This window comes from Hirundo rustica, chromosome 6 (genome assembly GCF_015227805.2).
Source record: "Hirundo rustica isolate bHirRus1 chromosome 6, bHirRus1.pri.v3, whole genome shotgun sequence".
NCBI lineage: Eukaryota > Metazoa > Chordata > Aves > Passeriformes > Hirundinidae > Hirundo > Hirundo rustica.
This window is the reverse complement of record NC_053455.1, coordinates 28,152,605-28,173,677: the sequence shown is the minus strand read 5'-3', so window position 1 is coordinate 28,173,677 and position 21,073 is coordinate 28,152,605. Positions and strand designations below refer to the sequence as shown.

The 21,073-nt window shown below is 41.3% G+C and overlaps 1 protein-coding gene across 1 annotated transcript in view; it reads left to right on the top strand.

Annotated features, from left to right (window-relative positions):
* Positions 1 to 19,459, top strand: part of LOC120753912 (uncharacterized) — a 52,953-nt gene extending 33,494 nt beyond the window's left edge. Inside the window, 21 exon segments of the mRNA XM_058420901.1 lie at positions 2,006 to 2,081; positions 3,109 to 3,207; positions 5,819 to 5,891; positions 6,845 to 6,981; positions 7,378 to 7,509; positions 8,980 to 9,020; positions 9,720 to 9,762; positions 10,400 to 10,466; positions 10,661 to 10,830; positions 10,971 to 11,051; positions 11,794 to 11,831; positions 12,478 to 12,613; positions 13,283 to 13,419; positions 13,835 to 14,057; positions 14,738 to 14,852; positions 15,192 to 15,329; positions 16,582 to 16,689; positions 17,225 to 17,416; positions 17,899 to 18,065; positions 18,470 to 18,656; positions 19,211 to 19,459. Coding sequence (XP_058276884.1) covers positions 2,006 to 2,081; positions 3,109 to 3,207; positions 5,819 to 5,891; positions 6,845 to 6,981; positions 7,378 to 7,509; positions 8,980 to 9,020; positions 9,720 to 9,762; positions 10,400 to 10,466; positions 10,661 to 10,830; positions 10,971 to 11,051; positions 11,794 to 11,831; positions 12,478 to 12,613; positions 13,283 to 13,419; positions 13,835 to 14,057; positions 14,738 to 14,852; positions 15,192 to 15,329; positions 16,582 to 16,689; positions 17,225 to 17,416; positions 17,899 to 18,065; positions 18,470 to 18,656; positions 19,211 to 19,419 — 2,569 coding nt within the window. The 3' untranslated portion in view covers positions 19,420 to 19,459.
* The last annotated feature ends 1,614 nt before the right edge of the window (positions 19,460 to 21,073 follow it).

Below are 21,073 nucleotides of genomic sequence, written 5' to 3'. Positions count from 1 at the left end.
CTATCAACTACATATTATAATGTGGGACTAAAATAAACCAGGGAAAATGCTTGGGTAAGTTGAAACATTTCATGTTAGTATTTTACAAAACATCTTTGTTTTGAAACATAACTTCTTTTTAACAGACTGCCTACCTCATCAGCCCAGGGAACCCGACCTGAAAATAACAGCATTCATCCACAGCCAAATAACATTTGGCCTGTTACAAAATGACACTTGGAGGATTTTAATTTTAGGAAGGAGCGATGACAAATTATCTTTACAAATTGGTTCACAATGATTTTCAATCCTTTAGTCATTTATTACGCCAAAACAAAACTTACATTTTTGCGTAGCCTAATGTTGCCAGCCTAAAGATCACAGCATAAATATTAATGTTTGAAACTCTTTAGGTTTTGAACAACTATGCACTTCTGATTGTTTTGTTTTGTTTTGTTTTGTTTTGTTTTGTTTTGTTTTGTTTTGTTTTGTTTTGTTTTGTTCTGTGGTAGTTTTACTAGTCATAGTCAGAAATACGATGGTACGTGCTCTGCATATAATCCTGGGAATTGCCTGCATTTTTTACCTGAAAACCCTGTTATGAAAAAGTAAACTCAGGTTTTAGCCATAAACTCTTGCCGCCTCCAGTTCTGAAGAAATGTTATTTACATGCAGAAATTTTGTGTATACAGTACAAGACAATAAAGGCTTGTTTGCAAAATGAAAATTCTGCCTGGCTGCACATATTCAGGCATTTCAGTAATATGCTTCAGGTTTACAGTTTGAACATTCCTTGTTCCTGGAAAACAAAACTGTTTTTATCTCTGCAAAAAGCATACCAAATACTTGCTGTGAGCATCGTGGATAAAGGAGTGTCTCAGAGACACATTGCAGGAGTGAGTGAGCCATGGTCCCTCCCTTGTGTAAGGGCTGTTTCTGATGTGGATTGCAAATGCTGGCTATGAAAATGAGAGTTTTTTGGCCAGTGACACTGTGGGAGTGAAAGCCTCAGAGACCCAGTCCTGGTGGACAGTCTGGATAATAGTTTTGCCCTCCAGGGAGATGTCATAGTAAAGCCCTGTCTTTAAACATGACTGACAGATGCCAGTGCTGCCAATTTTCTGTGACCTAATGAAAAATGCATTTCATCAAGCTACAGCATTGAGCTGGCACAGAGGAAACATGCCATGTGTGTAGACACATCCCTTCGTGGTGCCACAAAATTCTGTACCCTATGGCAAAAATTTATTCTAACAAGTTGGCTGTGATGACTGTTGATATTATTTTGCATGGGAATGTGCAAAGGGTACCTGTGCTGGCTGGTGGCAGTATTTGACCAGTAGACTCAAGAATGCTCAGGGAATGAGCATCTTTTCGCACAGAGATGACGTACTGAGGAAGAAGGAAAGCCAAAAGAGTCCTTTCCCCAGAAAGTTTAATCTGTTATGATCAAAGGCAGTCTTTGGCTGCCTTTTCTAATCCTCCTCCAGTGAGCTGTGCCAGTTGCAGTGGCACAGCAGTCAGCTGTGTGTGGACAGGGACAGGTGTCCTGCCCCAGCAGTGGTGGCACAGGTGTGCCAGTGACTTTGGGGAGGGCAGCATGAGGTCAAGGCTGAGTTTTGCATCTGGCTGGCAGGTTTCATTGGGTCAGACACAGGCACTTAAATATAGCTAGTTTGCAGCCAGAGTCAGTCTGAGCTGGAAGACGGTGTAGAAATGTTCATGGGTGTGGAGCTAAGCTAAAGAAAGTCATTGCTTCAGGACTCTGCATCTAAACACAAAAAATAATAATAACAGGCCATAGAGAAGGAGAGGGAAGGAATAAAATGACTTGAGGAGAGACTCAGCCCTGCTGGACCTTGACTGAGTAGATATAAACCACCATGAGAGTGCTGCTCTGCATGCCTAGACCTGGGATTGCAGGGAGATGTGGTTCAGAAAGCCTTAAACTGTTTTTTGCAATAACCAGGTTAGACTGAGAGCAATAGTGTTCTTTCCCTTTTTTTCTTTTTTCCCCCTTCATTAGCTGTTTTGTTGTAACTGCTTACTGTCACACAGAAGCTAAATTCAATTTATGCACTGTTGCTGTATCTTATTGCCGAGTATGTATTTCTGTGGGCTTTGAGGTCTTGCTAAGCTGGAAAATTCAGTGCTCAGGTAAGGGGGCATCCTTCTCTTATGTTTAGTTTTAAACCTGCCATTGGCCAGTATAGAACTGAGTCAGTACTTCCCCCTGCTATATACGCAAAGGTATTTTTTCGTACTTATTTGACCACAGGATTCAGCTTCTGACCATAAGAAAATGGGAGGGGAGTAACTGGTTTTAAGAAACCAGTCAGAGGTGGGGCTCTGAGTCAGTTTATAAAATAGTTGCTCACCTGCATCTGGGACATTTGAACTGTTGGTGTCTGTGGAAGCTGGGAGATGTGAGATTGCATTGCCACAGATAGTACTGGACGTGTGTGTGAAGGCGACTACAATGGACCAAGATTGCATTTTGTCTCAGGTAAGAAGGGTGCAGAACAAAGCAAGGCATCTGGGATCTCAAATGGTTGTGCTGCATCTAGTGCTACTTTCTTCACCTGCCATTGACTATAATGACTTTATGTAGGATGAAGAAAGTGAAGGCTTCAAGTCTTCAATATTGAAACTTTAAAAGTTACAGTAACCTACTGGAAGAAAATGAAAACTACTTGGGGAGTAAGAGCTTATTTATAAGGGGAGCATTTTGAATATTTAGGGGGTTTATTAATCCGAAACACATCATATATGCAACTTTAGAATAAGTATTAAATAACACGGAGGTGTACTTCAAGGTAAAAATTAATGACAGGGTGTGTTTATGGGAGACAGGTCTGCTGTTCCTTTAACAGCCAGGGCCAGGAGCTGCTTCCCCTCCCCGTGTGTCATGAAGGGCGGACCTTACCTGGCTGCTACGCCTCTGCTCAGGCTTAGTGGGGCAAGCACAGCCCAGGCAATGGCACCGGGCACCACAGGAATCCCAGTTCCTGACAAGGCTCTACAGCCAGCACTGACCATGGGCTCCCTGTCCCTGTGACTCTGAAGTTCATAATTCCCAAAGAGGATTGCCTTTAAGAGAAATGATGTTTTTTCCAGGGATAACATTAGGCCTTCTTTTTCCAGGAGCTGATCACTCAAACCTTTCAACAAGGAGACGGAACTATGCAGCTGAATCCTGATGGGAAGCAGTGGACTTCTCTTACAAAGGTACCACAAAGGAAACTCTGAAGGGGACTTTCCTGCTGGGTGGAGGCTGGGTGAAAACAGGGTTCAGCATCTGCCAAACAATTTAATTAGCTACTGTAACCCATTCAGTTCCCTCTATGTGACACTGCCTCACTTATCGCTTTGATCATTCCATTAGATAGTCTTGCTTCATGTTAAATTCCTAGTGTGGCTTCCTGTTCTTGGCACATGGGGAACATTCTCTGTTTAAACAAGACTAATATCTTTAAAAGGATGGGTTTCAATAGGCTTTCTCTACACATGTCTTGCTAAAGCACAATGGCAAGTTTCCTGCCAGTGTAGATAGCAAGAGCTGGGAAATTACGCCATTTATTCTCACAATATTATGGCAGAATCTTAAATTGTATTTTCAACACCTGATTTCCTGAATTAACCCCTCTTCTGGCCTCTAGTGAAAACTAATAGATTTCCAGGAGCCTTTCAGACATGAAATCTCTCCTCTAGGAAATTAGAGGACTAGATGTGCTGGAAAAGATTTTTACCTTTTCTCTCTCTAGTTTGAGCCGATTTAGTAATAATCTTTTTCTGTTTTGTGATGAGTACAGGTGCTGAGCAGCAGGTGGTGTGCTCATAGTTTAAGGAACAGCCAATCTTTTCTTAATTAGCTGCATGGAAAACCCAAAGTTGTGAAAATACAGCCGGCAATGCAACTCTCTACACTTCAGGGGCTGCAGCAGTTTCAGAACACATCTCAAATTTTTTAGGCAAAACTCACAAAGCTGACAGGATTCTGGTAATTTGTTATTTATAGATCTGTGATGTCTAAGCTGAGGCTCCTTGGTCATGACAGAGCACATCCACATGCCTGAGTGTTTCGTTCAATCTGCACTGCCTTCTTGGCACATTGGGATCACCATTAAGGTGGCTCCAGGGGATCTGATCTGTGGAACTGAGTTGAGCCCTTCCAGGAATTGCCTTCTCCAAAGCCAGCCACTGGCAGCATCAGTTATTGGTTTTGTAATTACTGAGCACTTTCTGTATCTGCCTCATTTCTGTGCCTTTAGGAGGTAGGTTTTAGACAAAAATTCAAGTACCAGTGGTAGTCCAATCCGCAGCTACTCTTGGGACCCTTAGCAGTGGTTTGACACCCTTGATCAGCACACCCACTGACCTGCTTGGTGTCTTTTCCTAGAGCGGGACATTTTGGTTACTTGGGGGCCGATTTTACCTGTTTCTTCATTAGCCTTCTGGCTAACTGCCTCCAGTCTCAACAACATGTATTCAATAGCCCTGGCTGCCTGCCTTGATGCGCTTGGGTTAAACATTTGGAGAGACTTCAAACGGACATGTATTTCATTATGCATATGAACACTGATGCACTTCACTCTTCATGAATGGACATTATTAACACAGTACATACCAAATTGTTCTGCTGAGACAGTCCAGCTAAAAGTCTTGCTCTCCTTTCCCACAGTACCTGTGTCACACTTCTTTCTCGGTGGGTCTGATGAGGTCAGTGTCATGCTAATGTCACTTCAGGGCTGGCAGTGGTCTTTTATAGTCATTTTGTAGTATAGGAGAGATCTTCACCTGTCCATGGCCCTATAGTTGTGCTAAGTACCTTTAGGTCTTTTGGAGCAAAATTTTCCTGCGTATTTATATTCCAGCATGTTGTGTCTTTACCCCCCTCTCCATGGTAGTAGAAATAGTAAGTTATGTGGAAGTTATTTATTTGCTTATTTAATTGTAAAGGGAGAGGTGATATGAGCTCGTATCTCCAATATGAGATCAGAACAGCAATGTGAGAGGCTAAGAAGTCATGCATGAGGTCAGAAACATGGCCTAATATGAAAGAGGGAAGCCACAAGAAAAAGCAAGAGTTTCTCATCAGGTGTAGAACACTGTTTATGCTTCTTAGGCAAAACAGTGCAAAGAAGCTCGATATGTGGAGGGTTTACATACTTCAGAACCAGAGAGAAATTTTTTACAAGAAAAAGTCAGCGGTGACCTTAGCTCAAGAAGGCAGCTATATCCCTGTAAACGAAAAACTCACACATAGTAAGTAGCATGGTGGAAGTGCAAAGCAAAAGGATCTCTTTCTCAGATCTTAAAATCACTTTGGGGATCAGAGGTCAACATTTAACCCTGCAGAGTACTGTACATTTAAAAGAGCAGGAATATGAGAAAATCACATCTCATAGCCCAGGAGACAGAATATGTATAATGACTGGATAGAAGGTAATCACCACAATAATAATTTTATCACTTGAAAAAGGTCTAAAGTATGTCTTCATTTTCTGCCTGGAGATTTAAAAAATCAATCTTCTCCCAAGCTGGGACTGAATCTTAGCACTTTGTGCAGCCAGATTTTAGATAAGAAACAAATAAATGCTCTAATAAGATAAATTCTCACATCATGCTACAGAAGAAAATAAGTATTTCAACCTAGTACATAATTTAGATGTTAGCAGGAAAATAAGTGTATTGGCCATTTCATAATCAAATAGAAAATTCAACTAAATTGTTCCTGAGTTGGGTGTTTATCTCTCTCGATCACTTCCGTCTTCTAAATATGCTATCTAACTTAAGCATTCATTCCTGTCTTTTGTATGTTTGTTTTTTTCCCCTGCAGATAGAATCCTCTCTGTGTTACTTACTGACTGTAAGAGTCATAAGAGCAAGAAATATCCACCAGGCAGATGTCTGTAAGTATCTGTAGTGCTCTACAGAGGAGCTCATGGAGGTCCCTCTCCCCTCCACGGGCTAGTAGCTACCCCTGCTCCAAGAAAAGGTGCTTTCTAGATTTCTTCCATGAATGGAGAAAGTTTTGTTGTTGGTGTGCTGATTCCAGCAGTGAACATAGATTCTGTGGCTATTCTTTGCATCCGTCCTTGTTCTGTGCAGAGGTAACTCCATAAGGTCACAGCTGTGCCCATCTCACACATTTCTCTGTGTCCCCTGAGGGAGCAGTAAAAGCTCTGCAATCTGTTGAAAGTAAAAAACAATTGTAAAGATATCTCATGTTTGCCACTGGTAACCAAGAACCATTTCTGTAACCAAGAACACAAAATAGTCGCACTAATTGAGTAAATACTGAAAGATAAGAAGCCTTGTCTCAAAGTTAGCTTGTATTCAATGTTTTCTCAATCTAAACTACCATATCCTAATTCTCTATGTGCCAGCATTCCCAGATAAAAGCCCATCAGGTGTTGTTACATTTTGTAGGTCCTCTGGCTTCTGCTGGTCTGGAACCAAAATATAATAGAATATTGTATCTTTATTTATGCAGAAATTAGAAAGCTTTTTCTTCATGTTCTGTTTGGCTAAAAGAGAAGATATCACTTCATTTCCTAAGTGCTTGCTGCATTTGTCCTGGATTTTTTTATCCTTGGCTAAAGTTATTGTTTGATGACATAGAAGGAGGAGAAAACTCTTCATGTTTAATGTATTTATTATATTTCTAATCACATTTATTCAGAGAAGAGTCATGTCACCTTTCGTTTTTCTCCATTCCTCCTAGTTAAATTGTATTATGTTGAACAAATACGTGATTTTGAATCATAGTATATCTCTTTGAAAACAAAACTTCATGTTGTTCAAATAATTCTTTCTTCCAGAGCAAATGCTCATTTCAGATGTGTTTCTGTTTTTAATACAGTGAGCCATACTGATTGCTACGTGAGCCTGTGGCTGCCAACTGCTTCAAATGACAAATTTCAGACTAAAGCCATTAAGAATTGCAAAGATCCAGTCTGGAATGAAACCTTCTACTTCAGGATCCAAAGTCAGGTCAAGGTACTGAACTGGGACTTTCCTGGTAACTGACCAAGGGAGCTACTGAGAGGTTTTATCCTTTTGCAAAGGAACATAAGCAATTTTCTCGAGGCAAGGAAAGATGCAGAAAGATGTGAGAATAACTCATACCCTCATGATGATTTTCCATGCTGTGAAAGATGATTGTCTCTCTCAGCCATAGGTAGAATATGGTATTTGAAATGTCTGTGATTTCCTCTCATTCCACCTCATAGGGGCTGACATGGAGTTGATTTCCTCTCCACTTCCTTCTCTTCCTGTTCTTTTTCTTTATGTCCTCCCACTTCTTACAACAGCTGAATAAAACAGTTGTCCTCAGGATCTCCTGCTTCAAATAAAACCTGACACATTTCTAAAGTCCTTTCCTTCCTTTCCCAGAACGTGCTGGAGCTGGCACTCTATGATAAGGACGTGGTTACTCGGGATGACCACCTCTTCACAGTGTACTTTGACATAGCCAAACTTTCCCTGGGAGAGGAAGTCTTCATGCACTTCAAGTGTGATTCTCAGGTGAGGTCCGAAAAAAGAAACGGAATAGCTTGGCAAGAATGTGTTTGTTAGCTTTTCTGTCTAAAACGTTATTTGTAAAATTTTGCCTTTTTTCTTTCTGGTGTGTCAGCTGTCTAGCCACATAAAAATAAGTTGGTTTTCATTCTGATGTGGGAAAATCTCTTCACATCTGGATCTGTAGGCACACTGAAGGGTTTGGCGTTGGCCACAGAAGTTCACAAATTTCAGGTGTATTTGACAAAACTGTCACTTTGCTGAGCCTGCCCCCATCGAAAGTCAAGGACGGTGTCCATGCCAGTACCTGATGCTTTTGTCATAACCTATTACTCAGCCTAATAATTGGGAAGTAAAACCTTCATGATCAGAACTAAATGTCAAACCAAACTAATTGCTAATTATGGAATGTGGCATAGGTGTTTAAATAAAGTCTAAGTCATGCCACCCAGCTTGGCAGCAAGAAATAATCCTATCCTGAATGTCCAGGGAGACTGAAAGTTGTACATCCCATCTCCCAGTATGTCCTGTCTATCACTGTCCTTTTTCAGTTCCCTTCCTGTTTCTTGTGCATCTGTCATACACCACTCACCTTATCTACACACACCCAAGCTCTACACTGCACTTCATTGTCTTTAAATGTCTTATTTGACAATTTTGTTCCTTGCAAAATACCAAAGGAGCAGTGTGTGGACTGCTCTGATGAAATTAAAACTTGGGCTAGTTGTAACCCAGCTGATCACTTTGAGTGCTTACAGTAGCTTGGCCATATCCAAGCTGGTTTTTTTGTGTTTGCACAGCTGCACCAGTTAGAGCTCATACTCTTCAAGCCTTTGTAAACCTTTTTGTCCTATATTATTAACTTTTTGGTGTCTTTAATTCAGTGGGTAATTAGAGCAACTAAGTAGCCTACAGCATGATCTCACTTTGCTGTTCATCATCCCTTCTGTCTCCACTTTTGTTTTCCTCTTGCCTGTGGTTTCTTTCCTCTGAGGATTATATTCCTTTTCATCACTTTACAGACCAGGCCTTAATGTCAGATTTACCTCTTCCTCTCCCAAAGCCCTCAACTAGTTGCCAGACAGAGGTTTACCTCTTCCATAACTGCTTTGCATGTCACCATTTCTCTTCCTGACACCAGAAGGCTTTCACTCTCCCCTGCAGCAGGTCTGAGCTGGCAGACTCAGAATGGGGGGTATCCTCCTAGGTCTGTTCCTTAGTCCCCAGCAGAAGCAGGCAAGCCAAACAATTTCTGTGTTTAAACTTGCTGTGACAGCCATCCACAGTCTTCTTATTAGTAGAGAATCTTGAAGCTCAAGACACACAGATGTGAGGTGGTATGTGCTTCTATTGTAAATGCTCTGCTGGTCACAAACAGTGCATGCATGCGTACCCAGATTGTGAGAATGAGAACTTGCATTATGAGAACTGCCAGCAAACTAGTACCAAAATCATTCTCCTTTCTTTATTTTCCAGAGAAAAGAGGAGTTGGAGGTGGGATTTGCCTTGGATAATATGTGAGTAAACATGAAATGCAACCTTACCTGGAACCAAAAGAAACAGCAATTCAGAGACATGAAATAATCTAGTCTGATTCTTCAGAGTGCATCATTCCCAAGGAATCTGTGCTATGAGCTTTGTCAACAAATGGGTGAATGCTAGGATGGCTTCCCGTGATCTTCTCACAAGCTCCTACAAACATGGAGAACACCCTAAACCCTTTTCTTTGTCTAATGTAGTGAACATTATTTAAGGCCAGAGTGTTGCTGGTTTGTTATGCACTTGTGTTTGAGATCAGCAAGAGGGTCCACCACCCTTCAAAACACAACATGGAATAATGCACTGGATTTCTGATCCAGAGCCTTTACTGTTCCACCATCCAACAAAGTGTGATTTTTAAAAAAAATTGGATTTCATGAAACCATCCTTGGCCTCAGCTTGGGACTCAGCATAAAATCACTACATGATTTGGCCTCGGAGCACCTTTGGCATTTTTTTGCTGAGCTCCAGGACTGGATGAACCAGTAGGATGACAATTGTGTCTTGACATACTAGAGTGAGGAAACTTGTACCACGAGTCTCCTGGGACTTTTCTTTCCAATCTAATATGCAGGTAAAAATATGCAAGAGAAAAATCAGGAGAAGGGTGGGGCTCATGAACTATACTGTAATTTTTAATGAGTTATTGTAAATGCATTTTTCTTCCTGTTTCCTAGTTCAGGCCCTCCTGAAACCATCATTACTAATGGAGTGCTAGTGGTGAGTGTTGTATTTCATCACCCGTCTTGTCCTGTTGCCACACGTGTTTCACCTGACTCACAGTCATCAGGACAGCATGCCCCTTGACTGAGACAGCCAGCACTGAAACACTGACATTTCCCACTTCATCATGACACATCCTTGTGGATGGCACCTCTGGAGATGCTGTGGCTGGAACAGCATGGAGATCCCCCATCCCAACACCCCTTCGCTGTTGCAAAGAAAACACATGGAAGTGGTTTAGGTCTGACACATCAGTGCAGCAGTGAATTCTTCCTCAGACTTCACTCTTCCCACATTCCCATATTGCTGAAGTCAGGGGGTTTGTCCTGTCCCATGCACATATCATTTCCCACATTCATAACTGTGCTTTTTACGCAGGGACTTTCCATCCCTGACATTTTCTCATTTATTATCTTTGCTTACACATGAATTGTGTTTAAAAAAATCCTCACATCTCTGGGATCCTGAAAGTACTGTTTTTCACTTTGTCCTCATCTTCTCCCTTCTGCAAGCCCTTTTCATCCACACTTCACTCCTGCCTTGCCCTGGTTGTGTCCTGTTTAGACTAGGAAACAGGATGTCATGTTGGAAAATTTCCTGCCATGATGTATTTTACTGTTCATGTCTCTTACAGTCTCGCAAAATCTGCTGCTTGGAAGTTCAAGTGGTTGAGAAAAAGAAGAAAAAGGATAAGAAATCAAGTAAGGTTATTTCTCCATCAGCTATTTTTAAGTGATGTGTTAATATTATGAACACAATTGGCTTAATGTAAGAATTAAAAAAACCAAAAAAAATCCAAAACATGAGATAGCCTTGTGATAGACTTTGAAAGAATTTTTGTTACTAGTTTTGATGAGAAAACTAATCTGTGTCTGCTTTTGTGTCATTTCCTTAGAAAAAGAATTTTCCTTGAAAGTGCAAGGCTCTTACGAAGGCACCCAGGACATTGTGCTGGGATCTAATCTGGTCTTCACCTCCTCCTCTCCTGCCAAATTTCACTATGCCAGATACAAGCAGCCAACGCTGGATGTTACACTACCAGGGAAAAAACGACCTCCCTCCTCAGTATGTTACAACGGAGCTTTAAAAAACATAATAATGGCATGCATAATATTAGACGCCATAAATAGTAACACCAATTTGCATTGTGGGCAGAGAGTAACATTCCTTACAATATAAATCTTGGTTTATTTGTATTTTTTCAGCACTCAAGTGTGTATGATACAGGCTCTCCAAATGTGGAACTTCATTCTATTCCAAGTGGAAAAAACATGATCTTAGCAGAGGTGAGTGCCTGCTTTTTTGTGGGAGAAGCTGAGAAACCTGGATGGGGAAGTCTACATCCCCCTGATGATTACCATGATACTTTCTGACAATGAAAGCCTGCAGACAAAAATACCACAGCCTAACAGTGGTAGGTCTTTCAGCAATTAGGCCAGGTTGTGCCTTGTTCTGTTTGAATAGATGTGGGGAGTCTCACTGCTCCCTCCTGATCTTACTTCACACTTCGTGTTGAAGCTCTGCTCTTCCCCTTCTCGCACACCAGTGGGGCACCAGAACTGACTGAGGTAGCATCAGACTCCTGCTGATGCTGATGATGCTTTACACAGCACTTTCAGACTCATGGTTAAAAAATCCATGTAGAATGAAAGGATCATGACTCTTGTGGGGTGTAAGCCACAGAAAGGGGAGAACAAATGCTGCTGTTAGAATCACAGTCCTGGCTGGCTGCCTAAGAGGTACTGTTAGTAGAGATGGGTAAGGTATGCATTATCATTACTCTGTAAACAGCAGTTATCCTCGGATGTTACAGTTACTAGAAAACATTAAAAATTATTGAACAGCTTTGCTTTCAGTAAAACACTACAGTCATTTTGCATAAGCTGCTGGATTATTGGAGCTCCTGATTATTCAGAGCTCCTGATTTGTACCCACATTGCTAGGATGGCGCAAGATAAAATTCCTCCTCAGGCTGCCAGGAGGAAGCAGGTTGTCAGCACTTACATTGTTTACAATCTTGCTTTTCAGGATAAAAGATTCGATTTATATGCAAAGGCAGAAGACTGGTAAGCGGCTTGTCCATTCTTGGAGGTTAACTTTTACTTAGCTGAACTCATCTCACCCTAGGCTCTTTATTGGGGAGGAGGCACTCATAGCAAAACTGTAGGTGGTGTGGCCAAGTGATGTGGGATTCACGTGAGCTGGAAGCAACTGCATGTAGTGCAATGTGATACATGTAGATAACCCATACTGAGACATGAATAATGAAAAAATATGCATAAAATAGAAAAAAATAATATTACAAGTCAATTATGGTACTCAGTGTTATGCTCAGCACAGTCTTTTTCTTTAACACTGGGCGAAAGCACAGCCAATCACCTGGCATTGTTGATTATGAAGTAGGAAAAATTTCTGCCTAATTTAAGTATAAGTTTTTCCTATAGCTCTCAGGTCACTAAAATATGAGAGAATCCAGATAGCAGATATCTCAGAAATCAGTTGCAGGAATGTCTTTTGGTTTTATTTTGATAGCTGCTTAGAAATTTATCAGTCCTTTTTTCTATCCTTCTTTCATGCAGCATTGTATACTTGCTTGGGAGTGTAGGAAAGGGACCTGTTTTGTGGATCAGGTTCATTTTATTGTATTAGAAACTCTGAGCTTGTCTAGCAACAATAAAATGGAATATTCTTTTTTCCTGATCTCTGCTTCAGCCCAGATCACCTTGATGTGCGTTTAGGATTTGACCTCTGCATACAGGAGCAAGACTTTCTCTGCAAAAGGAAGAATTATGTTATTCCTGCTCTGAAGAAGGTTCTACAGCTGGAACAGGATCTGCTGGACCATGAGGTCTGTAGGGAAAACATTGAAAATATCTCACCCGTTTTTAGCAGTGAGACCATAAATGGCATAATACAACCTCTATTTCTTCACAGTTGAATTTTTTTCTGATCTTTCCTTATCTTAAAACTTACTCCAGTACTGCCCCATACCTCTACATTCACCCTGCTGTTTGTGTCCTTTGCAGTTGCTGTCCTGAGTTTAACCCTTTTCCTGCTTCACCTTCCTTGGAAGCCAGAGCAGATATTCCTCATATAGGAATGGCTTCTTCCACACTCCTTACACTATTATTGTTATCCTTGTTGATAGTCCCTCCTCTCTTCAGCCTGTGAGATTTCTTTTGAATTCCTGCTTTTTCAACTGATTTTTTTTTTCTCTCTTACTGTCTCTTTTGGTTTGATTTAATGCATCTTTATGTGTTTCATACCAAACATCTATATTGACCACACTGGAGACAAGTGTCAGATATCTAAGCAAAAATGGTCATTGCTTCTATTCCTGTTTTCCTTTATAAAATAAATGGTAGGTTATATTTCAGTAGAAATCATTTAGAAAGAAGTCTGTGCCTGGGCACATGTGGTGGTGTCAGGCTTTGTGTACTAGGAGGTCTCTGCTGAGCACCACGTTCAGGTGCAGCCGCTGTGTGACACCGGCCCTTTCTGTCCCTGTGTTGCACAGACCCCGGTGGTGGCTGTCATGACCACGGGAGGAGGGATGAGATCCTTGACCGCACTCTATGGCAGCCTGAGGGGGCTCAAGAAGCTCAATGTCTTGGACTGTGCCACCTACCTGACCGGCTTGTCTGGTACTACATGGTGAGTGGGACTGGGCAGCCTTGGCCTGAATCTCCCTGGTGACACCAAAGTGCTGAAGGAGGCTGGGGCTGATGTACAGCAGTTTACCTGTAATAACTTCTCAGCTGTCCTACTTCTTGATCTTCTTCCAAAATTGACAGAATAAAGTCTTTTCATGGGGGAAAGTCACATCATTTGCAACGATATGAAAGCAAATGTTTTTGTAAGAATGGTTTATTGGAAATTGTTCAAGCTGTTTTGACGGGGTAATGACTGTGACTTCAAAAGGAACATGACAGTTTCATAGGGAACTGAAGACAAGAAACCTTAATTTCAAATCAAGAACGTAAAACAGAAACATAAAATGTAGCTATTGCCTACCTCAAACCTTGGTGTGCCTTTTTTTGCCTCTTCAATATGTATCTCCTCTTCCTAGGACCATGTCAAACTTGTACAGAGATGCTGACTGGTCACAAAAGGATCTCGACAAGCAAATCAGTGAGGCTCGAAAACATATGACAAAATGCAAAATAAATTCCTTTTCCTTGGAATATTTGAAGTATTACAAAAAGCAACTGTGCCAACGGAAGAGAGAGGGCCGCAAAACGTCTTTTATAGATCTCTGGGGGCTTGTCCTGGAATCTTTTTTGCACGATGGGGTACAGTATATCATAAAGCAGCATTTACAGTGGCTTACCATTTTCTGAAAACTTATTTCTGGAGAAGATATTTTTCTGCTGGCTCTGAGAAAAGCAGTTTGTCACAAGACTGTGCAAGCAAATGCACAACAGTTTCCAGAACATTTGGTGCCAGCCTTGTAGATACTCATCCATGGAAATCAGCATTCTTGCTTGTGAAATTTTGAATATGTTTTTCTGAGAAAACTCCGAGACTAGCATTTTGAAACAGTACTACAGTTTAAGAATTGTTTTTCATGTTCTGAAAATTACTTGTTTAGATATAACAAAATTGTGCATGCCTGTGAGAGGTGTTAACAAAAGGACCTGCAGAATTTTGAAAGGTGTGAGACCTTCCATAAAGATGCAGCATAATACAATAACATATTTCATATCAAAAGTATTGTTTTCTGTTCTTTATAATTTCTTTCCATTTTCATCTTAATGCATTATCAAATAATCTGGCATCAGATTGGATGGCTTCAGGTATTTCAGTAACAGAATGCTTATGGGAATTTTGAAATATATGGAACATTTCAGAAGATAAGCTGAGCCCATTATACATTAGAGGCAGGAATTTTTCTGCTCTGAAAACTTAGATGCAGAGAAAATATTGCCATGCTAATTTTTGTCTCAGTGTAACCATATTTCTGGAATCACAGAAAGACAACCACAGACTATCTGATCAGCAGCAGGCCATTGATCGTGGTCAGAACCCACTTCCTATCTACACTGCAGTCAATGTCAAGAACAACTACAGCACTCTGGATTTCAAAGGTAATTATGAGATTTCTGAGAGTCATTTGTCTTTATATTTAATGTGGTAAACAGTGTTTTTAGACTGCCTAAAAAACCCCTCTTATTTGAAGACCAGAATCTCCGTTGATGTGTATTCATATAATGTCCTTGTGGTCAGGTAAAAGTTTGACTGTCTATGCAACAGACTCAAAAATATTCCAAAACCTTTCCATGTTCATGAGTTTTCATTTGTAGCATGCTTATAACTCATGGCTATTGTTCCAAAATATTAGACTTTCTTGTCTTTTTTTTTGTTCCAAAAATTGTTTTGAGGGCTGTAATTGAACATTGTTCTCTTCTTTGGGTTCTTTTTTACAGAATGGGTGGAGTTCACCCCCTATGAGGTGGGATTGCAAAAATACGGAGTTTTTGTTCGCACTGAGGATTTTGGCAGTGAATTCTTCATGGGACAATTGATGAAGAAGGTCCCTGAATCCAGGATCTGCTTCTTGGAAGGTAAGCTATTAAAAACAACAAATGATTTTATTGCTTGTTTTGGGGGTTTTGTTTTGCCCTTTTTTTTTTTTTTTTTTTTTTTTTTTTTTTTTTTAATGTGAGCTATATAAACTACACACTAATGAAGTATTGGTGCAGGACTAACATGGCAGTTTCACCAGAGAGGATAAATATCTCTTTCCTGAATTAATATTTACTATAATGGATTCAGTTTACGGTAAAGTAGAAAATTCAAGGGGACCATCAAATGGTTATTTACAATTTTAAACCTAGTTTTGAATTAAAATATAGTATGGCTTCCAGTACAACAATAAAATTGAGGTCCATGGGAATCCATGGTTCAGTTCATGCTGGCTCAGATGGGTGAACTTCCCAGCTTATTGCCTGTCTCACAAGTAGTCAGTATTTTGTATGCTACCTCTAAACATTTTACATGAGCCTCTGTGCTGATTCTCCACTGCATCAGGGTGTTTGAGCATGCCAGGCCCTCCTGTTCCCGATGGTCCTAGGCCACATGTCACTGGCTCCAGTTTCCACACTGCCTGGGCAAGGCTGGTTGGGAAACAACATCCTCAAAACTTTTTTGCTGTTGATTGAAGCTGAGCATGGACATGTATTTTCCTGACAAAGAGACAATGTCAGCTTGTGACTGTTTTCACAAGCAAACTTCTCTTTGAGTGGCCACTCCACTGAGCAGGAAAGAGACACTGTACTATTTTAGCTTCAGTCTGTGCTGTATTGTCACCCATTTGCACTTGTGAATTAAAAAAAAACAGTGAGAACTTGTGCCCTAATGGATAACCAAAGAAATTGCTTTTCAAGCTCAAAAATGCATGATCAAAACCGATCCTTTGGTGTGTTAACAGGCTTATTCTCAAAGAGGGAATCCTACAAAAGCAGAGGCTGTAAGGTTTTGGTGTAGTTGTGCTCTTATCAATATAATTCCACATCAAATCGCTTGGATTGCAAATTTTCATCCTTTCTTTTTATACAAGCTTTGTGATACTTAGGGTTTTTTTCCTAAAAATACAAATTCCACATTAATTCACAAAGATCTCCATCCTTAAGTACCCTAAGATAAAAACTGGATACCAAAAATAAGGTTTAAAAACCAGCAGCCAAATAAAAATGACACGGTCGTGCTTTTAAAACAAAATAACGAGAAACAAACTTAACAAGTTTCATCTCATCATAATTGTTTGAGATTCAGTATATGTGAATGTTTGAGTTAGAAAGCTCTTTTCTTTCACAGGCATTTGGAGTAGTTTATTTTCATTCAATGTGTTATATATCTGGAATTTGTCCCATTCATCAGAAGATTTCTGGCACAGGTGGACCCGGGACCAAATTGACAATATAGGTAAACAACCATACTTCTTTTTCACTGCATATTTATTGTTAAATGGAGATATACGTCTCATACTGCAAAGTACAAATGAATAATTTAAAAATCTCCAGTCCTATGATCTATCAGGGGTCAACACTGATGTTGGTAGATAACTAAAATGATCAGAAATAATAAGATTAATTGGTTAATTATTAAGAAAGCAAAATTATTTTTGACTCCTTCAGGTGGGAGTTACAGTAATACAAAGAAGCACAACAGCTGTCTTTTTCCAAAGCCTGCATTCCAGTCTGTTCCACAAATGTGTGTATGTCTGGAGCAGACTTTTATTGCTGTTTGACACTGTATCTTGGGGGGTTTTTATTCAAGCCCAGACTGAGTTAGGAAATGGTATTTGTCTAGTAAGGGTAGCTTTTTATTTTTATTTGGTCACTTATGCTTGTTGGTCCTTCCAAAAAGAGAAAGCATTGGGGGTTTATTACTTACCTTGAGTTCTTGAGGGCTGGCCCTGCTGTGGGCAGGTGGGATTTACCAGCTTTTCCCCGGGCAGAGGAGGACCCCCCGCTGCCCGTGAAGCCGCAGGAGCTGCGGACGCGGCTGTTCACGCCGCCCGGGCCCCTGGGCAGCGCCCTGCGCGCTGCCCTCACCGACCGCGCCTGCATCGCCCAGGAGCACAACTTCCTCAAGGGCTTCCAGATGCACAGTGACTACCTGGAGAACGCACACTTCCGCAGATGGAAAGGTAACAGGAGACCTCTGGGCCTGGGGAGAGAATAAACAAATTGAACAAAACAATACCCCCCCCCCAAATTTTTAATGTTAAACCCGTTCTCTGATGTTGGAGGTTAGGTTTGGGCAGAATCTCTATTAGATCAGTCTACGACTGATCGTGCCGCAGGACATAGTATGGCATGGTCTTGAGCTACGTGTCGGTGGTTTGCTGGTGGCACTCACCTCCAGAGGCTGGGCCACCAGGTCCTTCCTCTCTTCAAAGACACACTCGGTGGGGCGGCACGGTAAACCCGCTTCATGAATGTTGCTTAGTGCAGATCCAAAACTGCATGTGATTGGAGCTGAGAGGGCAGAAGAGAAGGGATATGGCAATTGTCCCTTCTCCAAGAACTGTCACCTGTTAAGGCTCTGTGGACGTGCTGTAAGGGTGGAAAAACAGGCCAACAAGTTTTGCAGTATTGCACTTACAGCAGGAATTTCTTTTTCTTTCAGATACCGTGTTGGACACATTTCCCAACCAGCTGACACCGTCAGATGAATTCCTGTCTCTGGTAGATACTGGATTTTTCATCAATACAAGCATCATGCCACTTTTAAAACCAGAGAGAAAGGTGGATGTCATCCTGCATTTAAATTACAGTGCAGGATCCCAGATACAGGTGCGAATAATTGAAACAGTCTTTATTTCTTCTTCAGTATGTGCATGCCTGTAAGTTTTTAACACTTAGGTGCTTTTTATATCAGTCCTACTTAAAGTCTTAACCTTTAGCATTTTCAGCTTAACGATGAAGTGTGATACATCTTTTATAGGCTGCATGTAGTCTAGTTTGTTTTTCTTGTACAACAAACTTATTGTGCTAAGACTCAGGATAAGAAAATACCAAAAGAAAAAACCCAAACAAAAAACCCCACACCTTCTGTCATGACACAGTGTTTTTGATTAGGGGTTAAGAGCTTTTGCACAAGTAGCTTAGAAAATGTCTACTTTATTACTGGACTCAGAGAAATCCTGAGCCTTAAAATCCTATTTTAAGTCTTAGTACTGCTCTGTTCCTTGATCCAGGCTTTGGACCAGACCTGCAAGTACTGCTCTGAGCAGGGAATCGTTTTTCCCAGGGTAGACTTGAGTGAAGAAGACAGGAAAAACCTGAAGGAGTGTTACCTCTTTGATGGTGCTGAGACTCCAGGAGCACCAGTACTGCTATTTTTCCCACTAGTTAATGATACCTTCCAAAAATACAAAGCACCAGGCAAGTACACAAACATGTTAAAAAAAAAAGTTTTACATCATGGGCACCCTATTAAACTCTTGAACTTCACTGTTGAACTTCACTGTTGACTCTTATCAGTACAGCAAATATTTCTGTTGCTTAAATTTAATTTTTTTAACCATGTGAGATTTGATGTCAGGGCTGTGATATTTCAATCCCTAAGCTAGTTGTCTTACAGGTAATTTGTTTTCAGGTAACTTTGATGTATCTACCAATGTATACATCCATAGATACATACAGTAGGTATCTTCAGGTACAGCTAAGAAGTGCAGTGCAGACCCATGTAAGAATAATCACCTTTTTTTTCCCCCCTCATCCTGTGAAGCCACTGGTATGCACTTGAGCCAGGAACTGAGCTGTCAATTAGAGTAAGAATTACTTGCTTTTCTAAAAGAAATTAAAGGCAAACGAGTAATTTACACTGTGAACTCTGTCTGTGGAGAGACACCTCCTTTCCTTCCTCTGTTAAGAGTTTGCTTGCTTATGACCAGAGGGGTTTCTCTCAGCAGTGATTTCTCACCCCTTCCTCCTAGGCCAGAAGCGCTCAGAGTCAGAGATGGAAGATGGCAAAGTTGATCTCTACGGCTGCTGCTCCCCGTATTCAACATACTCCCTTCAATACACGGAGAAGGCGTATGACCGCCTGGTGCAGCTGGGGGAATACAACATCCTCAATAATGAAGACCTCATTATACAGGCCTTGCGCACAGCAGTGGCACGGAAAAGGCAGATAGAGAAATAATGTCAGAGAAGAGAGGGTGCTTTGAAGGCCGTTAACCTGCTGGGAGATTGAAGGTCCCTTACTATTAGCCAGCAGGCTTCGAAGCATTCCTGCTCAATCCCAGTAAATGGTAATCTCAGGTGAACAAAAAAGAATGAAGAAAAACTTTTTCTCCGAAGAATTTCACAGCAGCAAATCATTGCAATTCAGTTACAGCAGTGGAGTATGAATCACTGTATGGTACAGAGGATGGGCAGCCACAAAGAAAAAGGTGCTAAAATGATAATAAACATGGTGCTCGTTGCCCTGAGAAAGAGCTTTAATTGTTTAAGCCTGACATCTTCAGGACAGACCACATTAAAAGCATATTTTATTAACTTGGCTTGTGTTTTGTATTTGCAAGGTGGTGCTGAGACAAGCAGCAACCTTTGGGACAGGTTTGTGGCTGGGATCATGGCACACTGCATGTTTAGAGAAAAGCACATGCTGTACAGAGAATAGTGCTGTGGAAAGGGACCTGAGGGTCCATGACAAGCTGGATACGTGCCGGCAGTGCCCTGGCAGCCAGGAGGGCCAAGCTTGTCCTGGGGGGCATCAGGCCCAGCATCACCAGCCGGGCAAGGGAGGGGATTGTCCCACTCTGCTCTGCACTGGGGTGGCCTCACCTCGAGTCCTCTGTGTGGTTTTGGATGTTACAACATGACAAGAAAGATATTAAGCTGTGAGAGAGTGTCCAAACGAGGGTGTTGAAGACCATAGAAAGCCTTGAGAGGAAGCCATATGAGGAGTGGCTGAGGTCGCTTGGTCTGTTCAGCCTGGAGAAGAAGAGACTGAGGGGAGACCTCATTGCAACCTGCAGTGTAAATAGCTTGTTGGTTTGTCAAGTTTTGGGTTGGTTTTTTTTTTTTTTTTTTTTTTTTTTTTGGTTGGTTGGATGTCTTTTGTGGGCTTGTGTATTTTTGGGATTTGGGGTTTTTTTCTGTAGTGCTTTTAGAAGATTAGGTTGAAAGGTTGAACTTAGGTTGAGTTTCTCAGAGTACATAACAGTAGACTATCTACAATTTGTAGCCTGCTGAAACCACCTGTGGTAACATTTTAAAATCTTTGGAATGCAGAAGATACAGACTAGAATATGAAATGCTGTGCTCTGATGCATCCCAGGATGCCATACTGAGCCTGCCGCTGACCAGCACCCCCAGCTCCCTGTTCTTCAGTGCTGCTCCCCCCACTCTTCTCCCAATATATACTTGTCTCTGGAATATCTTGTGTCTTTCTGTATTGGGTTTACATGGCAAAGTGTTGGTAGCAGCATGGGCTGCTGCTGGGGTGGCCTCTTTGGCTGACAACTGCATTTCAAGGCTGATGTGGAGGATTTTATCTCTGCCTTCCAAACAAGTAGATAAAGATATTTTAAGTGTACTTGTTTGAGTCGTGTTACTCTGGAGCTTTAAACTGCATCATCAGTCTGGCAGAGGGAGCAGGACATGGGGTTTCTGCAATGACATGCCAGCCAAGGACAACCGTGCTCTGTGCAGCTCTCAGTTTTAGAATACAAAGGAGAAGTGTCAATGATGAAGAGGGTTGCCTGTGAAATGCCTGCCTTGTTCCTTCAAGGGAGCCCTCTGGGTATAATCATGCTTTTATTTCTGCACTGCTGAAAAGTTGTAGGTTTAAT